This window comes from Chionomys nivalis, chromosome 3 (genome assembly GCF_950005125.1).
Source record: "Chionomys nivalis chromosome 3, mChiNiv1.1, whole genome shotgun sequence".
NCBI lineage: Eukaryota > Metazoa > Chordata > Mammalia > Rodentia > Cricetidae > Chionomys > Chionomys nivalis.
The window spans coordinates 93,207,552-93,226,656 of record NC_080088.1 but is presented as its reverse complement, the minus strand read 5'-3'; the positions used below and the strand labels follow the sequence as shown (position 1 = coordinate 93,226,656).

General features: G+C 50.9%; 1 protein-coding gene across 3 annotated transcripts in view; it reads right to left on the bottom strand.

Moving 5' to 3' along the window:
* Positions 1-19,105, bottom strand: part of Mad1l1 (mitotic arrest deficient 1 like 1) — a 315,139-nt gene that overhangs the window by 85,314 nt on the left and 210,720 nt on the right. For all 3 annotated transcript variants that reach the window (XM_057764608.1, XM_057764610.1, XM_057764611.1), the window contains one exon: positions 15,038-15,128. In XM_057764608.1, coding sequence (XP_057620591.1) covers positions 15,038-15,128 — 91 coding nt within the window. The remainder of the gene's footprint in view (positions 1-15,037; positions 15,129-19,105) is intronic.

Genomic DNA, 19,105 nt, shown 5'->3' with positions numbered 1-19,105 from the left:
CTCACCCAGGCCACACCCCTCCAGATATGCTTCTGGGGACAACAGGGGCAGGGTGGGAGGGAGCGCAGGCAAGAAAAGAACAGTAAGAGCCTTCACACAAGCAAACTGCCAGCCTACAGTCTTCTAAGATGGGTGTGTGTGTTTGGTAAGCATGGGGTGGGGGAAAATGGGGGGTAGAAAGTGCCCAGAGCCACCCGCAGGGAGCAATAGGGCTTGCAAACTTGGTTTCCCAGGCTACAACCTGAGTATATTCTCATTAGGGGGAGGGGAAGGAAGAGGCCACCAGTCAGAACTGGGGAGAGGGAGGGAGGGGGAGCAGGCCTGGCGGGCTCTTCAGAGCTTTCCTGAGAGAGAACCTTGTAAAGCCCCGGGGATGAAGAGGCTCCTGGAAAGCGGACTCTCTGGCTTTCGGGTTGAAAGGATGTTACTTGTGCAATTTCAACAGTCTGTTATTCCGTGCAATTTCACCAGTTGGGGAGATAACCAAGCATGTGAAATCCATCACCCACGCCCGCTGTGACAGCCCTGGGGCTGGACAAGTACCTTGGCTTCCTTTCTCAGGCCAAGCACTAGGCAGGGAATCAGAGCCCAGCCTGATACTGCCTGTGGAGCCAGGCGGCTTCAGAGCTGCTCGCCTGTCCCAGTGCCCACTGGGTAGCTCAGCGAGAAAAGAGCCACAGACTTCAGGCGTGGGAACTGGCAGGGAGGAGCGTCATGTGTGCCAATGAAATCACGCTCACCCAAACATAGAGATTTTCATGTGGCCTAAGATGTTCTTGATTTTTCCTTTTAAAGACTTTAAAAACCGTAACTCAAACCTTAGTCTGTGCGGTATACAGGCTTACAGGCTGGGGCTGAGGGATCTCAAACAGAGATGAGGGCTAACTGAGGCCTGGAACACCTCCCACAGCCCCATACTGAGCATTCAACACAGAAAACACCACCAACTCCTCGGGAGAGCTGGGTGCGCTGGTGCACGCTTTTATCGCAGCACACAGGAGGCAGAAGCAGGAGGATCTCTAGGTGTTTGAAGCCAACCTGGTCTACATAGTTCCAGGACAGTCAGGGCTACATAATGAGCATGCGCGTGAGTGTATGCGTGTGTGCATGTGTGTGTGTGTGTGTGTGTGAGAGAGAGAGAGAGAGAGAGAGAGAGAGAGAGAGAGAGAGAGAGAGAGAGAGAGATGGGCTGTGGGGAGGAAGGAGGCAATCAGCACAACTGAGGAATGCCAAGACAAGCCATTGTCTCACACTGTTGAGCATGAAGCCACAGCGATGCCTCAGTGCCTACTCAAAACAAGTACCCAGCTATGAACTGACAGGCAACAAGTGACAGCCCATCACTACCCCTGCCCCCTCTCTGCGGCACCTGCACCTTATGACACACTGCGTCATCTTAAACACTTGTTTTATTAGCTGTCCCCTAGCAGAGGTCATCTCTGTGAGGACAGGGCTGTCTGTCTTGTTCCTCCCAGTGCTGCTGGTACTGATAATGTGTCTGCTATGGCACAGAGTCTATTGAATGAATGCTTAACAAATAGAACATTTCTCGAGCCAGAATGTATTTCACAGGCTCAGAAATCAGATCACCAGCTGAAGCATGAAGAGTCAAGAGGCCCAGAGAAATGGCCCCGCCTCCATCCTGTGACAATGCAACATCTCTGCTCCTGAGTAGATACGGGCCACTGCTGCAGGCAGAGCAATCCCAATTGAAGAACTCTTGTCCCAGAACAGCCCCCTGGAGATGCAAGGGTTGCAGCAGAAGTAGCAGCATCTACATACAGCACATAAATGGACGAGGCAGAGGCAAGGGCATCTCCTGGGTCTGCAGTCATGTGTGCTCGCACTTGGCACCCAGCACCTAGGTTTCTGTGCCCAAGTCATGTGTCAGGGCTGAATGAAAGGGGTTCCAGGGCTTGGTCTGAGAAGGGAAGCTAAGTGGTATGGGTGGGGTGGCCACAAGGTGCAGGAGGTAAGCTGTGTGAGTGTCATCCATGTTAAGGCTACTGTAGCCTCAAAACTACCAGAGAGAGATGTGCTACTACTACCATCAGACACACCGAGAGCTTTGCTGCAAGCAGGGGGTGCCACAGGCCTCAGAACCAGGTCAGTGCCTTCTAAAATGTGCCAATCCACCTACCCAGAGGGGATCGTTAGATATGCCTGTTTCTGTGCCTGGGCATGTTTGAGCACTTGAGGAGCCAGGCAGCCAAGTGCCCTCCATCTACAGCCAACGCAATAGAGACCACTCGAGAAGAAAAGACGGGCCAGGCTTATGTCCCCAGCACCAGATCCTGTCTCGGCACTGCTTTAGCTCTGCTTCCTCCCCAGGTATAGCTGCTGCCTGTTGCAGACCGGGGCATCCGTGCCAATATGAAGGAGCCCCATCTAGGGGGCTGGTGAAGCATGCGAGACAAGCAGATGGGAACGAGTGAGCAACATCGCTGAGTCTGCTGCAGGCTGACAGCTTTGAAGAAGAAAGGGGAGAATGGCTGTAATCTACTGCTAAAATTTGTTGCCTTGTTTGATTCGCAGCTGAGGAAACTGTGGAGATACTGACAAGAATCTCAAAAGGAAAATTCTGGAACCTTCCTTTGATGCCACGATGCAATCATGGACTAAACAAAAACATCTCACTTGCTGAGCGAGCGAGTTGACGTTTTCTGCTAATGACCGTGGACACACAGGAGCTGGCAGAGGGTGAGGCGAGAGGGTGGCAACATCAGGGACATTCGGTGGCCCCTGGCCAGGTCCGTGGATAGTGGTCACTGGCAGGTCTGTGTGCAGGGGCTCCTTCGGGGCATGGTGTGGACTTCTGGAAAGACAGGTGACTCTTCTCACCCCCTGTCCACTCTGTGACTTTCTATCTGTTATTCAAGCTCATGTAAGCTCAAGTGACCAGCAACTACTCTCCATCCAGCGGGCCATCAGGAGGCACATGGCTGGGTGGGCCAGTAGCTGGTGGATTCTGTTCAAGTAGTATGTTCTTCCCCTAATGGATGGGTGGTCTTTCACAGGATCTCCTAGCCATCATGGCCTCAGTTTCCCTCTGTGAGGGGGAACATGGTGAATTTGGTCTTTTTTGTATGTGGTATATATAGGTAGGTACAACTGTGCTGCATACAGTTAAATGTATAGGCCCATGCACATATGGAAGCTAGAGCTGGACATGGGGGAGCTACTCTACTGCTCTTAGCCTTATTGCCTTGAAATAGCATCTTTTCATTGAACTAGAAGCTCACCATTTTAGCCAGTGAGCAAGCTCTTGAGCTCCACCTGTTTCCACCCTCCAATGCTGAGGTTACACGCATATGCCATGCCTGGCATATTATATGCATGCTAGGGATTTGAACTTGCGTCCTATTCACTGAACTAATTCCCCAGTCCAAGTGAATCTGGTCTTTAAGAACCTTTCTTCAACTGGGAGGTGGTGGTACATGCCTTTAGTTCCAGCACTTGGGAGGCAGGTCAATCTCTGTGAGTTTGAGGCCAAGCTGGTCTACAGAGCAAGTTCCAACTGATGTTGCAGAGGACCCAATTTGGATCCCAATACCTGCACCAGATGGGTCACAACTGATAACTCACAGTTGCAGGGGATCGAATATGGGCACCTATAAGTACCCACATGGCATATATAAGCACATAGCAGGCATGCACGCACGCACACACACACACACAAGATACATGCCCAAAGAACCTTCTAGCCAGTGAGATGGCTCAGTAGGCAAAGGCAAAAAAATACTTGTCGCTAATGCTGACAACCTGAGTTCTATCCCTGGGAACCATATGGGAGAAGTAGAGAAGTGATTCCCACAGGTTGCCTTATACACGTGTGCTATGGTACATGCATATTCATATACACAGGCACATAAAATAAATAATAAATAAAAACATAATGAAAATTTAACTAGATCTCCTATGTCCCCATGGGAGGACAGCTGCCCCTAGCATCACTCCTCTGGGTCCAGCTGCCCTAGGGAAGGTCCAGGCAGCAAGCTAAGAGCCAAGGCCGCCTGCCACTGGGTGCCTGACTCGCATACCAAGAGACCCTGCTGGAAAGAAGCAGCAACGCGAGGAGAATTAAAAAGCACAGTTAAATAACCGCCGATCCTCATGCATATTTATAAGTCGCTCAACTCAAAACTAAATCAATACCTCTCCCAGCTGAGCTCCGCAGCTCCATAGCAAGAGTGAGGCTTCTGGTGGACTGCTGGGTCTGGGAGCAGGGGCAGAGCTGGGTCAAGGAAGAAGCAAAGTCTACAAGTATGAACCACAGGGCCCTCAGGTGGTCACTGTGTGGTCTCCCCTGCCCCACCCAGCTTGTGGGACTTGCTTGCTCAGGAGACCAGGTTGGGCCATACTTCTGCCCTGCCCTGAGCAGCTCCAGAAACAGGACTAGGAGAATGCTTGGGCCAGCATAGGTCAGAGCTATTTATATGACACCCTTGGGTGCCTGGCTCCTAGTAGATCTGAAAACAGGACATGATGTGTTGACCCAGCACAGACTCAAGGCTGGACTGCTGGGCTTGAGGACACAGGCCCAGAGGACTACAGGTAAGCCTTGTTTAGCCACAGCAGGGTTGGTGGCTTCTAAGTTAGCAACTCCCTGCCCCCTTACAGGAAACAGCCTAGGGAGCTGCCTACCCTGGATCTCAGCCTCCTCTGTGTATCATCCTTGAACCCCAGTTCTGTGGGCTTGCTGAGCAACAAAAGAAAGAACTTGGAGGATGGGAATAGGCCTTGTATAGCTGGGACAGGACGCCCTTGGGGCAGGTTCTCCCAGGCTCATGTTGGACTGCCCAGGGCTGCACTTCAGGCTTCCAGCACCAGACTTGGGCAACACCAATTCATCAATGCCTAAACATGCAGCTCTGAGGGGAAGGGAGTGTCTCTGACTTTCTCAGGCACAGACCCAGTGGCCTGGGCCAGGCACTCAGAGCTCAGGAAGAAGGAGAGAGGGCTGGTGGCCACGTCAGGATGCCTAGTGTCAGCTTTCTCCAGCTGCTCTGCTTGGGCCTCCTGGCAGTGCCACAGTGTTGGACCAGCCCAGAAGTCAGTGATCCCACAGTACCCAAGACATCCTCATGTTCTAAGACATGTCCGTGGGGCTTTCCTCTACAGGCTCCAGTTTGTTCCTATGCTGTGAGTATCACTGAGTGGCTCCAAGTCCTTAGGAAAGTCAACAGGGTGGGTAGATGTGAGCATGTTTGTTGCAACAGCTTTTTAGGGTAGGCAGCTGCTGCCTAGGTGGCTCATGGGTCAAAAGCCAAAGGGTCAGCCAAACCAATGTTTTCAAATCTATCCCTGTACCCAACACAACCCTTAAGATCTGTCTGCCTGTCCACCTGTCCCTCCTCATTCCCAAAGCTAAAATGCTAATTGTAACTTAGTAGCATTAGTTAACTCATTGTAACCACCTGTCTGCCTGTGCCTACCCCCAAACCCATGTTAGGCATGTCCAGGTGACTACCTCTCAAAGATCCTCAGGTTCACTAACCATACTATCCATGAGCCCAAGGTTTTCATTAGACACCCCTAAGAACTATGGTAGGTAAGGATGCCTACCACACTGAGGCACTATCAGGTGCAAACCCAGGCCCTTGCAAAGCCACAGCCCTTGTCCACCCAGTGGCATCAGAAGTGCTGATAGCAGCAAACAGAAGGAACAGTAGAGTCTCATCAGAACACTTATGGCCACAGGTCTCAGGTATTTGTGTCCCAAGGTCCTCTGTTACCTGGAGGCACCTGTGGGTCACTAGCTCCCTCGTTCGTCCTTACTTTCTCAGCAAACAGCTGGGTCTGATCCAGTTTGCTTTAGATAGGCTCAGAAGCCAAAAGAACCCCAGAGTTGGCAAAGCCAAATTAAGAGCCTGAGACCATGGCAGCAGTTTAGTAGAAAGGGACCACCTAAGGATATGTATTGCTTGCTGGATGCTTGCTGGTGAACAGGACCAGTCACCACAGGGCAGGGCAGCCAGAGGACTTGGGACTGTGGAGGTTACACCCAAGCTCAGGGTGTAACCACAGCAGAAGCCAGAGAGTTATCAGGAGTGGTCCCAAGCTCCTGGATCCGTGTTCCCTCTTTCCGCTCTGCATCTGGCTTGCAAGCCCAATGCACACAACAAATCAAATAGGGAAACAGGGGGCAGAGGTAGGTCAAGGAAGGCTGAGGCTCAGTAACTAATCTACAGGCAACACTTAGGGTTAAGCAGCCAATATGTGGGACCCAGATGACATCAACTTTGGGTCCAGCTCCACCAGCTATGACCTGGACCAGTCCTCAGGATCCCAGTCTCAGCTTTGTGACCCATAGATGACAACAACTGCCTCACTGTCGGTGACCAAGTTAGCCATCCTAGGCTTCTATAATAGCAGTCAGGGTGTGGGCATGAAACAGAGACTGTTCTTGGAAGAGGGGTGGGGGTCCAGTTTGTGTCTATCGGGCCATAGCTTAGACTGTCATCCCCAGTGTCCCTAAGCTGGGACCAGCCAGAAGAAACTCTGGGAAGCAAGTAGGCTCTGTTCTCACAAGCTTCTCTGCACAGTAACCGGCTGCTGTCCACCCCCAAGCTCAGTTCTTGGTAAGGGCTGGCAGGAAGCTGCAGGGACATGGTCCAGCAGTAGCAGGATCAATTATGAGATGATGGTCAAGGGTCAATGAGGGATGTACAGGCGTCCATGAGTGCGGGACCCGAGAGTTACCAGCCCTAGCATATTGATGTGCATGGTGGGGCTTCTCTCCCTGTTCCTGGGTATCTGTCAGACAAAGCTAATTCATTTTCTCTCTCAATTTTTTTTTTAAAAAGTCTGTCTCCTGTAGCCCAGGCTGTCCTTGACGTCACTATGTAAGCCAGGAAGATGACCCTGAACTTCTCATCCTCCTGCTTCCACAACTCGACTATTGGGATTACAAGTGTGCTCCACCATGCCTAGTTTATGTGGCGCTGGGGAACAAGGTTAGGCTTCACGCATGCTAAGTGAGCACTCCACGACCCGAGCCATATGACCAGCCTCTTAGGAGTTTTTAAACTACGAAATATCCCATTGATCCATGACTCAGGGTGCAGCCCAGAGTGTTAAACACACCCAGTGCCATGCCGCCATGACTGCCCTGCCACCCATCCAGAATGCCTCATCTTCCCCAACTGAAACTGGCATTAAATACTAACTCCCTGTCCCACCCCAGCCTGGCTCCCACTTCTCTACTTTACATCTGTAGAGACTTGATATTCAAGGGAATCAGACAGCATGGATGTTTTGCAGATTGACTTATTTTTCTTAGTGAGTATCTTCAGGGTGTATCCATACTGCAGCAGGAACCAGGATTTAATTCTGGGTTGAATAATGTTCCATGACACAGAAAGACCAGGTCTCAATCATCTACTTATCTGCCCATGGACATGAGTGGCCCACGTGAGCCCAGGATGTGGATGTTGCTCCCGCTGATCCTTTTGGACTTGATAGATCATGGTGCTTGATAGAGCAAGGTGCTTTTGGATTATTAGGGTTTCCCTAAAACAGGGTTCTTCATATGGCCTAGGCAGGCCTTGATCTTCTTATCCATCTGCTTTAGCCTCCTGACTGCTGAGACCAAACGCCTGGGCCAACACATCTAGCACCAGAGAGCAGTCTTCCAATGACCATGGCACCCACAGCAAGCATCATGGAGCCCCTCAAGACATTTCCCCTAGGAATCGGTCTTATCTATAATACTGGAGTCAATCTTATCTCTGTCAGCATCATACTCTATGACCAAGACAGAGCGAGCTTCATATGAACAGGGACTACCCTAAGGCTATAGCATGACTGGGCCACCTGGACAAACCTAGCCCATCTGTTTTAGGCACAGATGGTGAAAAGGGTGCTAAACAGTGCCAACTATGCCACACCCTGCACAGCACTGCTCCTTCCATGTAACTCTGCTCATCCTTGGCAACTGTTCCATTCATTCACCTCCCCATGGAAACAGTTTGGCTGGAGAGTCTCCATGTCGGTCCCAGTATGCTCATCTCTCATTGTACCTTGCTGTAAGACAATACACAGTGTGTGAGAGAATGTCAGTTCACCCAAAAATATTAGTCACAAGCAACAGTGATTTGTCTAAGTGCATGCCTTCTATAGTGGTTCAATGATAAAGCCCCTGCCTAGAATCCCCCAGTGAGGGGCTGGGGTGTGGCTCAGTGGTAGAACACCTGCCTAGAATCCCCCAGTGAAGAACTAGGGGTGTGGTTCAGCGATGATAGCTCCCTTAGCATGCACATGGCCTTGGGTTCCATCTCCAGCATAGTCAAAAGGACATTGGGTTCCTAACTTTCCAATCTAAATCCGTCACAAGGACCCCAAGGAGATAAAGCTGCCTTGTCATTTAAGAGTGAGATCACCAAAACCTTAGATGCATCAAGAGAGGAAGCTCATCATCAAGCAGCCTGCTTTCTGGGTCATGTCTGCTGCCGAGCAGGCTGTAGGTAGAGATGCCAATGGGCATAAGCTAGAAGGGCACAAAACTGCTGCAAGAAGGGACCATCTGGCACATGTGAGCCTGTCAGATAACCTCTGTCTCCTGACCAAACTGCTTATGGAAAGTCAGACTGCTGTCAAACCAGTAGTTGAAGGGCCAAGAGGCCAAGCTAGGGTCTGTAGAGTATGAAGACCCTGGATGCATGGGAAGGCAGAAGGTTCCAGCAAGTTCAGAGCTCTAGCAAGAAGAAGCAGCTGGTGCCTGAGGGCCTGCAGGCTCAAGGGACTAAGCTCTGCAGGAGGTGACATCAAGAAGAGGAGGGGCTTAGTAGGGAGGGTGCATCAGTCGCTCATAAACAATCAAAAGAAATCAGTGCCTGTGGAAATTCACCACGCTAATGCCCATCAGCAAGCTGGCTGTTTTTAGTCTCCAGCGTTAATAAACATGAGCAGTCTGCACTCACCTCTGCGGGTCTGTGTTCTGTCCTCTCGCTGAGCATCTTATTTTACACAGACATTCAGGAAGACAGGCCTTGGAGGCCACGCCAGGAGAGGCACTGAGCTCATCTCTGTACAAGACCAGCTCCTAGCCCTGGCACAAGGTAGAGTCAGGAAGGACATATCCTTGTCTCGTGCAAAATGCTATGCCACGGCAGGGTGTGAGGTGCATACATGGTATACCAGTTACATGGGAGATGAGACAGGTGGGTCCAAGTTCAAGGCCTGCCTGGACTAAACCGTGGGTCTCCAGGCCAACCTGGGTAACTTAGTCTCACAATAAAAAAGAAGGCTGGGGATGTGTCTCAATGTACTATGCCTGCCTAGAATCCCCCAGTGAGGGGCTGGGGTGTGGCTCAGTGGTAGAGCCCCTGCCTGGAATCCTCCAGTGAGGGGCTAGGGTGTGACTCAGTGGGAGAGCCCCTGCCTAGAATCCCCCAGTGAGGGGCTGGGGTGTGACTCAGTGGTAAAGCACTTAGCTAGCACACCCAAGGCCCTTGGGCGTAATCTGAACACTGCAAAGAAATAAAAGGGAAAGGAAAAGGGAGGGGGGATGGTGAAAGCAGCAAAGGTCCACAGGGAGCTATCACATAGAAACAGCGATCGTACATTAACAGTTCTCACATCAAGACAAAACCAGATTTGTTCCAGAGGGATACAAAGGCATTCCCCAACTAAGAGACAAGGGCATGCTGGCTCAAGAAGAGCAAGCATAGACAGCGCCAAGCCTCCAAATTCAACCTATGACCACAATTCTAGTCAAGATTCCCAGGCTGCCCACAAGGAGCTGCACAAAGGTCCTGGGCAGGGGTCGGGGTCAAACACTGCAACATCAGAGTCTCTGTGGATACCGGAGGGGAGAGTGCTGGCCATAGCTGGATTGAGCAGGATGGGAGTGCTGGCCATGGCTAGGCTGAGCAGGATGGAAGTGTTGGCTATCGGTGGGCTGAGCAGGATGGGAATGCTGGCATTGGCTAGGCTGAGCAGGATGGGAATGCTGGCATTGGCTAGGCTGAGCAGGATGGAAGTGCTGGCATTGGCTAGGCTGAGCAGGATGGGAATGCTGGCATTGGCTAGGCTGAGCAGGCTATGGGAATGCTGGCATTGGCTAGGCTAGGCAGAGCAAATGGATTCAAGACAGTGGCAAGAGGGGATTCTGACTTGGACCCTGCAGCCTAGGAAACACTGCATGAGGTATAGAAGTACAGTGCTCTGTGGGCCTCAGAGACATTCCAGGTCCTTAGGAAAGAACTGGGCTGATGTGGCCTGGCAGGCAGGGATTGTCTGAGATGCTCCTACAGGAAACCTCAAATCTCTGATCTGATGTCTGAATGCTGGTATGCCACTTCTTGCCCTGTGGCATGTTATGGCCTTTCATGGCCTTTGCACAGGGAGTACCGATGCCACCTCCTCAGTGTCACTCAGGACTCAGGTTGGGGCTGCGGGGCATGAGAGACCGGTGCTGGCACAGCCTGGAAATCAAGGATCTAGACAATGCTAGTTCTTCCACAGAGTATCTTAGGGCCTTGCCTGATATGGGTGTTTCATGGTAATACCCCAACATTGCAGAAGTGTGTGCAGTGAGCCACCCAGAAGCCAGATGCCTGGGTCAGCAAGCAGTCAAGGATCAAGACTGGGAGGATAGGATGAGGTGGGACAGGTGAGGGCTTGGAATGCTGTTCTTGACGTGGGCAGGAGGCTCTGGATGTGTGCTACTGACATGAGCCACTGGAACAGCAGAAAGGCAGAGGGCCATACGTTCGGCAAATCCCAGGATGCTGCAGGGGAAGGTGGATGTGAGGCAGGTGCGGGCACAGGAAGAGGTGAGGCTGGGCACCCTAACCGCACTGCTGCCTGTGATGCAGACAGGAGCAGGGACGTCTGCAGGCGCAGAGAGCTTTCCGCTCCCAGGAAACCCAGCAATTTTCTGCCCACTCCATTTCCAAAAAAGATATACTGATTTTAAATGTCACTGGGCAGCCGTCTGGGCTCTGTTCTGAGAAGCGCTTTAGGAGGACTACAAGGTGGCATGGACACCAGCCCAGCCTCCCCTGACTGCAGGAGGTCTATGCCAGGCTCAACTGGAAGGGATCTATGGAGGATGGTCATCTCAAAGGCCTGGCTCTGGGGTCGACTGGCACAGCCTCACTGGTGGAGGGAGGAGCTCAGCTCCAAGATGAGGAGATACTGTAGGACGGCGGGGGCCGGGGCGTCAGATTCCAGAGATGAATTCGCTTAATTACATGCATGCTCGAGTGCTTAGAGGAAGTGTACAGATGTCTGCAATTTAGTTTCAAATGCATCAAAAGAATAAAATGGACTGATGGATGGCAGAGGGATGGGTAGGAATGTCATACAGCCACAAGTGTGCCGTTCCCGGCAGGATGTAGGTGGTGGATAAGTGGGCATTCACTGTAAAATTCTTTCAACTTCTTTAACTTGAAAATGCTCACAGTAAAGCACTAGAGAGAAGCAGCAAGGAACAGCTTCCATGGAGGCCCACCCTTACTGCCTAGGATGCGGGACCCAGGAGGCATGACCAAGTCCCAAGGCTGGGTCGCCACCGCATGTTTCACTTGTCACTAGGCAGGGATATGACATGCCCTGCTGGGAGGCCAGGGCCCAGGCAGTTTTTGTGGACAGGCTCCTCTGAGCCCCAGGGTGGTCAGAGCCCCTGAGAGGCCTATCCTTAGTGACCCCACACAATATCCTGACCCAGTTCATCAGAAGCACATGTGTGGAGGCCTTTATGGGGACGTTGTGGGGAGCATGAGCCTCAGTGATAAAGTAGCTGTTCCTGCTCTTCGGGGATGTACAAGGAGCCTAGGGGACAGAGATTTCAGATCTCCGTATCTGCGTCTGTGTCAGCAGCCTCAGTTTCCCCATCTCCAAGTGAGGCCTTCCTGCAGATTTTTTGCCTTTTCTTCCCCCTTTCCACACAGAATCTCAGTTTGTAGTCCAGGCTCTGAAACATAAAAACCTACTTCTCAGCCTCCTCAGTGCTGAGAATACAGGCCTACACCATTGTGTCTAGCCTCCCTGAAGCTTTGACAAGGCCGTCTGTGAGTCATAAGTTTGCTGTCCAAACAAGGTAAGAGATCCCATTAGGCAAGTAGACCCTAGAACCCCATGGCCACCCCCTAGCTACAGTAGTAGTGCATGCAGGTCACCCTGGTCAGTGTGCAAACAGCCAGTGACTCAGGAGACCCAGGAAGGATGGCGTCAACTTGGCCAGTCCACACGTAGCCACTGTGATGACCCATCCACTGAGCCCCCAGGCACGCCCACACACCCAGCTCTAAGTGGTCACCAGAGTTTTGCTTCCTCGCCAACCAGCTGTGAACTAATTACAAAAAATTCTAACTAGTTGAGCTCCCTCTCCGAGCATATGTTCCCAATTAAGATGAACCACAGCTGATTTTAATCAATCTTCCTTGAAGCGCCAACTTGAAGCCACTCTTCTCCTCTGGAGGGAAGGAACGAGGAGGAGAGAGAGAGAGCAGGAAGCCGCCTGCATACTGAGCACATGGGTAAGGTTTGAGGAAGTCAAAGGCTGGCCAAGCTCTTCAGGGTTCTGGGCCCAAGCAGCCCCATTAGAGTGGCATAGGGGACCTGGGTCTCAAAGGGGCTGTCATCGAGAGCTATGGCCAGGCCACTGGGAGAAGCCCCAGGATGCATGTTTTTTCCCTGGTGCCCGAGTGGCCGAGGTTCAGGACCAACATATAGTGGGAACAAGGTCTTTGCCCTTGATGAGAAAGTGAAGAGCGCTTGCTGAGAAGGGATGGGGCGTGGTGGGCGGGGCTCTAGCACAGGATTTCCTCAAGAATCCTCATTACCCCAGCCCTATAAAGAAAGTGCAGGAGGGGCCGGGCGGTGGTGGCGCACGCCTTTAATCCCAACACTTGGGAGGCAGAGGCAGGTGGATCTCTGTGAGTTCGAGACCAGCCTGGTCTACAAGAGCTAGTTCCAGGACAGGCTCCAAAACCACAGAGAAACCCTGTCTCAAAAAACCAAAAAAAAAAAAAAAAAAAAACCAAAAAAAAAAAAAAAAGTGCAGGAGCTCAGATGGGAAATCAACAAGCCCAAGCCCACCCACTGTGTGTGTTGCGGGAGGGGGGGGCCCTCTTTCCACATGTCCAAGTCACCTATGGACTCAAGAGAACAGCTCCTGGGCCACTCCTGAGACACCCGGGCCTGTTAGCCTCTTCCCCAGTTCCAGTCTCCTATGCTCCAGCCTCCATCCCCGTGTGCTAAGAAGGACCTGCCACCACTCTGTCAGCCAGTGTTACATACAGGCTGCTCAGACAAGCACTCCTGCACACACTGGATGAGCAGTGAGAAACCAATTCTGACACTGAGGTTGGATGGGAACTGTCCCTTACCATAGGTGACCAATGCCACCTTGCAGGACCAGTTCAGCCCTGGGTACAAAACCCCTCCCTGCCCAGGTATGACAACAGCTGGGATACACAGAGCAGACCCAGTCTGAAGCAGCCATGGCCACGTGTAGTTAGCATGGGGCCTTTAAGCTGAGTACAATGACCTGGGAAGGAGACTTAATTATCCAAGACACAGACAATTGGCCCACCCACAAGTTTGTATGACAAGAGTGTGTGGGACATAGGGGGGACAGGCTGGTGTGGTGTGCAGAGGAGAATGTGGAACTCAGTCTAACTCTCAGGATCAAAAAGGTTGAGTAAATGGCTTTTGTCTTTGCTAATAAAACAGACGGCACTACCTCGCCTGGGGAGATCTTCAGTGTGCATGGCATAGGATGAGGATGTAGAGCCGGCATTCTGACCATCACCTGGTCTTCCTGATACATGCCCATCTGTGAAGTCCAGCTGAGATCCAGCACTGCTAGGGGAGAAGGTGGTTTGGGATGTGTCAGGAGTTGGGGTACCCTGCTATAACCTCTAGCTCTGGAAGCAGAGTGTAGCTGGAGGACAGCAGGCAACCCTGGCCCAAGAGCAAGTGGGGAAAGCCCACATAAGAGAGTCAGGCCCTATGGGACAGTCTGGCTCTGGAAAGCCTCCTTCCTGGAGTATAAGCACAGACTGGAGAGGTGGCAGTGGCGGAGGCTGTGGGACTGTGAGGGCTGAAGCCACAGCTGCCTATCTGCCACCTCAGGCTTCCATGTCACTGGGTACACCATCCCTGGGCTCCTGGCCATCATATCATGATGTGGGCATTGCGCTCCAGGGTCATAGACTCAGCCTGTCTCGCTGCTGAATGAAAGCTGTGGGCGTGGCTCATGTTTGCACTCAGTGCCAGGCAACTTGCACTGCTCCCCACACAGCAGGTGTGGACGTGGCCCAATAGCACCTGGCTCCCAGCAGAAATCTGCACTCCAGGTCTGAGCAGTACCGGGAACACACGCTTGTGGTCCTGCGGGATGGAGAGCTTGCAAATCCCACTCTTGTGTCACCCACACGGGGCACAGAATGCTGGCATTTCCTCTAGTTGTGCTGTCCCTGAAGTCTCAGCTAGCTGCACTGAAAGCCATTTATCACCCCATCCTGACACAATTCTGCAGTCAGGTAGCCTTGATTCACCCTCCAGCAGCCCTCGGCCCAGGACAGTGGCCCAATTAGAACAGAACAGGATGACAGGTCCTAGGGCTGGGCTTGAGTACAGCCAAGGTTCAGAACACCTCACTTCATCAAAGCTGTCACCTCTCCCATCACCAAGATTGGTAATGGGGACACGATTTGATTGCCTCTAATAGGTGCCAAGGTAAAAATCAATGGCCTGTCTAGAAGCCGGGCAAACTCTAACCTGTGGGCTTCTTGCCATGAGCAATGTGATCAGGAGGAAGAAAACTAAAAAGAAACAGCCCAAAGCAGACAACAGTGAAGGTCACGGACACAGGGAGATGGGAGCGATGGGCGACAGCACCAGAGAGAACAGAAAAGCAGAAAGACCAAGGGCATGAGGAGGGCCCTGGACGATGATCTTGATGAGTGGTGCGTCTCAGTCAGGTAAGGATAGACGGACAGGAGGAAGTCCGGGTTTCATTCACGGAAGCTGGGAGGAGTAAAGGTTGCACAGGGCACATCTCTCTGGCCATCCCATCACCTACCTGTAGGGTAAGCCTCTCCATCTGCATCTCCAGCGCCTGCTTTTCCTGTTCCAGGCGACTCCGCTCACTTTCCAGCTCCTCCACCTTCAACCTGCGAGGAGATCATGACATGATCAGATGCCACTACAGCCTGACTCCAAGGGAAGGTCATGGCCATGGTGCTGATCCCAAGGGTGCAGGGTGGGCGGCAGTGGGTAATACTTGTTGAGGCACAAGAACTCAAGCCAGTGGGTCTTGGCTGATCCCACGGCTTGGCTAGAAGCCAATAAGAAATCTCAGGGCCCTGGTCAACCACAGACAGTGACCAGAGGCTGGAGGTGAAGCTGAGAAATAGAAAAATGACCTCAAGAGTCTTCGGAATGATAAAAAGGCAAAAGAGTGCTAATGTGACAGGGAGGGGACTGGGGACACGGGAGTCTTGGACAAGCCATCAAGCCGTAGATCCAGTTGAATACACAATACACCAACTATGCCACCCAATAACAATGGAGCAAGTTTTCAAAACTGTGCACTCCAGGGGCCTGAAACATAGTAGCCAGCTTCAGGGGCCAGAAAGGAAACCCATTGTCCACAGAGCACTTCAGAACCGGGCAGACAACCAAAGCAAGCCAAGAGCAAAGCTCTGGTCACTTGGAAATGTAACAACACACACTAAATATGCTCTTCAAAGAAAGTTGAGGAAATCAGAAAACACATTGAACTGGACACAGCTTATCTAAGAAGGTCAAGCTTGGAGAAAGATGTGTATGTAGGATCCAGTGTTTTGTGAAAAAGAATTATCTCAAGTCAATAACCCAGGCTCCACTGCAAGAATAAAGGATGGGTACACACCTGGGATCCAGCCCCAGGGAAATGAAGCAGAGGGAACCAGGAGCTCAAGGACAGTTTTGAGGCAGGATCTCACTGCATTGCCCTGGTTGGCCTGGAATAGTACATAGAACACTCCAGAGTAAGCCTAATGCATGGCCACAAGACCCAAGTTTTAGTAAGATGAAGATATTCAATTAATAGAATGCATGCCATAAATGAAGTTAGAGACCAATGGCAGAGGGAAAAAAATCTTAGTAGGAGGCAGTTCAACAAAATGCTCTTGCTGGGGAGATGACCTCATGAGTGTTTTCTTTGAAAGCATGAGAGCTTCTAGCCCCCAGCACCTACATGAAAAGCTGGATATGTGATGCACACTTGGAATCCCAATGCTGGGGAGGCAGAGACCGGAACAGTGGCTCTCAACCGTAGGCTCTAGCTGAGCTGGAAGCTGGCAGCAGACTAGAGACAATGGGGGTTAGGCTGTGTGAGAGTGCAGAGGAAAAGCCCAGCACTCGAAGCTGATGGTTTGAAAAGGGCACAGCAACAAGCCCTCACGTGGCAAGCAAATCAACCAGGGAGGAGAGCTCACTATGACACTGAAGATTCCAGAGGACAGTCCCATTGGCTTCACAGGATAAAGGTTGCAAAATGATGTTAGGGACAATGGGGCACACATCTGAATACCCAAGATGACACAGGAAGACTCCTACTGATGCCACCTTCCAAGATGATTCTGAGAGAAGCAGATAAACCTTTGCCCAACACAGGAGTCAAATCAGAGGTCAAAGGTCTCCCAACCAAATGAAGAGGGCCAAGCCAGCAGACATAAGCAATTGCTTAAGAGATTACTCTCCCCCAACTTAGGAGAGAAAGGAAGGAGAAGGAAGCCCTTCTTCACGCGCTGAGACCAGCAAGCTAGCCATGTGGAGACTGACGCAGATCAAGAGTTAAAGGCCTTCCGGGCCACAGTTAAGTTCAAGGACTAGTCTCAAAATGTAAAAAGCAATCATAGAAAGAGGGTGGGGAAAGGAGCTCAGGGCTGAGAGCGCTTGCCTAACACACATGAGATTCTAGGTTCAAACTGCAAAACTTAAATTAAAATGAACATTTTAAAATATGAAATAAATTTTTTTTTTTTTTTTTTTAAAAAGAAGCAAATGGAACTGAGACCAGTAAACCCGGGGGACAGATGTGGAAATGCCTGTTCACTGAAAGCTTTCCACACTACAGCAAGGGGGTTTGAAAACACAGGGCTACAAGGCATCTATCTCAGCACCTAAAAACATGCTATGTGGCTCTTCAATGAGCAAGGGCAGGAAGCCCTCCTCCATGCTGCTCTTGGCTGAGATGGGAAATCCCTTCACCAAACCCATCCTCTTACACACAGAAGGCAGTAACCTCAATGAGACATGGCAGTCCTGGGGCTGGGGGTGGGGTATGGACCAAGGGAGGAGGACAGCTGCAAGATTTCTTCAGGACAAGGCCTGTGAGGAAACTCGGTGGTTTATGGAGCTTTGCTACCAAGCCTGATGACCTGAGTTCCAGCACACGGTGGAAGGAGAGAACACACTTCCAAAAGTTATCCTCTGACTGCCACGTGTGCACCAGGGCACTCCGCATGTGCACGCGCGCACACACACACACACACACAAATCAATGTAATAAAGTAATTTCTTTTAATTGGGACAATGCCTGCTCCGACTGCTTCCATCTGACCAAATTGCCAAAGCAATTAGACAAGACAATGAAATACAGGCTTCCACGGTGTAAAGGCAGTAAACGGCTCTGTTCACAGATGCCCTGTTGATACACAAGCCCAAGCCCTGCAAAGCAGCACTGTAAAAATCAACATGTGAGAACTCTGTTGCACACTCCATCTGCCATACCATCGGAGAACAAAACATTTGTAAATAAATTTACACAAGGCAGAGTGAGATTATCCCATAAATTCCCTAAGACCTGCAAAGCATTGCCCCCCCCCCCCCACACACACACAAGGAAAAGAAAAAAGAAAGAAAGAAAACCCATGTGTATATATAGACATTTGGGGCTGGAGAGAGGGCTTAGCAGTTACAAACACTTGCTGCTCTTACAGAGGAACCAAGTGCAGTTACCAATATCCACACAGGTTGGCTAACAGCTGTCTGTAACTGTAGCGTCAGGGGATCCCATGCCCACTTCTGACTCCACAGGTACCTGCACTCACATGTACATACTCATGCAAACACACACACATACACATAATTACAAAATAAGAAAATGTTTATCTTTGTAGATACATAGACACTTATGTTCAGGGACAGGAAAGCTTAATGGGGTAAAACAGATAGGAAAAGAACAGCTAGCTGGGAAGATGTCCCTCCTGCCTCCAGACTCACAGCCATGGAAGGCAAAATCTAGCATGCTTGGTGAGTTCCAGGTAGGATTCAAAACACCAAGATGAATAGCTTCTGAAGAATAACAACTGAGATCGTCCTCTAGCTGCTACACAGACATGCAGACACACCTGCCTGTGTGCCCACAGCCTCCCCTCACACACATACAAGTGCACAGCACATGCAGGAGCCACACACACACACACACACACAGATGAGGGAGCAGAGCAGGCTCTGGGTTCCATCTCCAGAATTACAAAATTAATAGAAGATAGCAGAAGACCCAAAGATACACAGGAAGCCCACACAAACACAACATGAAGAGAAGTAAATCGACATGCTTCCCTTTTTCGTTGTTCCTTTAGTTCTTTTTTTTTTTTTGGTTTGTATGTGTGCTTCACTAAAACAAAAGAACAAAAACATATGAACACATACATGCCTTTCATCCCAGCACATAGGAGGCTGAGGTAAAAGAGTAAGTTCAAGGCTAGTCTGAGCCATACAGTAAAACTTCATCTTAGAAAAGAATCAGGAACAACAAGAAAACCCCATATACAAACAAGCAGAGACTGCTAAAGATGGCGGTGTGAACACGGCACTTAGGAGCAGGCTCTCAGAATGTCACTGAAGTCGAGAATAAAGGCAGGCTTGCTTCTCTGAAGCCTGACGACAGAAAATAAAAGGGACAGCATCAAAAACACCCTTAGAAGTTGGAAGCTGATGGATGGGGAGGGGCAGTGACCCCTCACAGCTGGATCCTCGACTGTGACTGACCCCACAGGAGCTCCTACAGTACAGAGCCCTGCCAGGGGGGTTCCAGAAGCAGGATGGGGGAGCGGGGAGGTTGAGCTGGGATGGGGTAGAAGGTCTTCCACAAACTTTT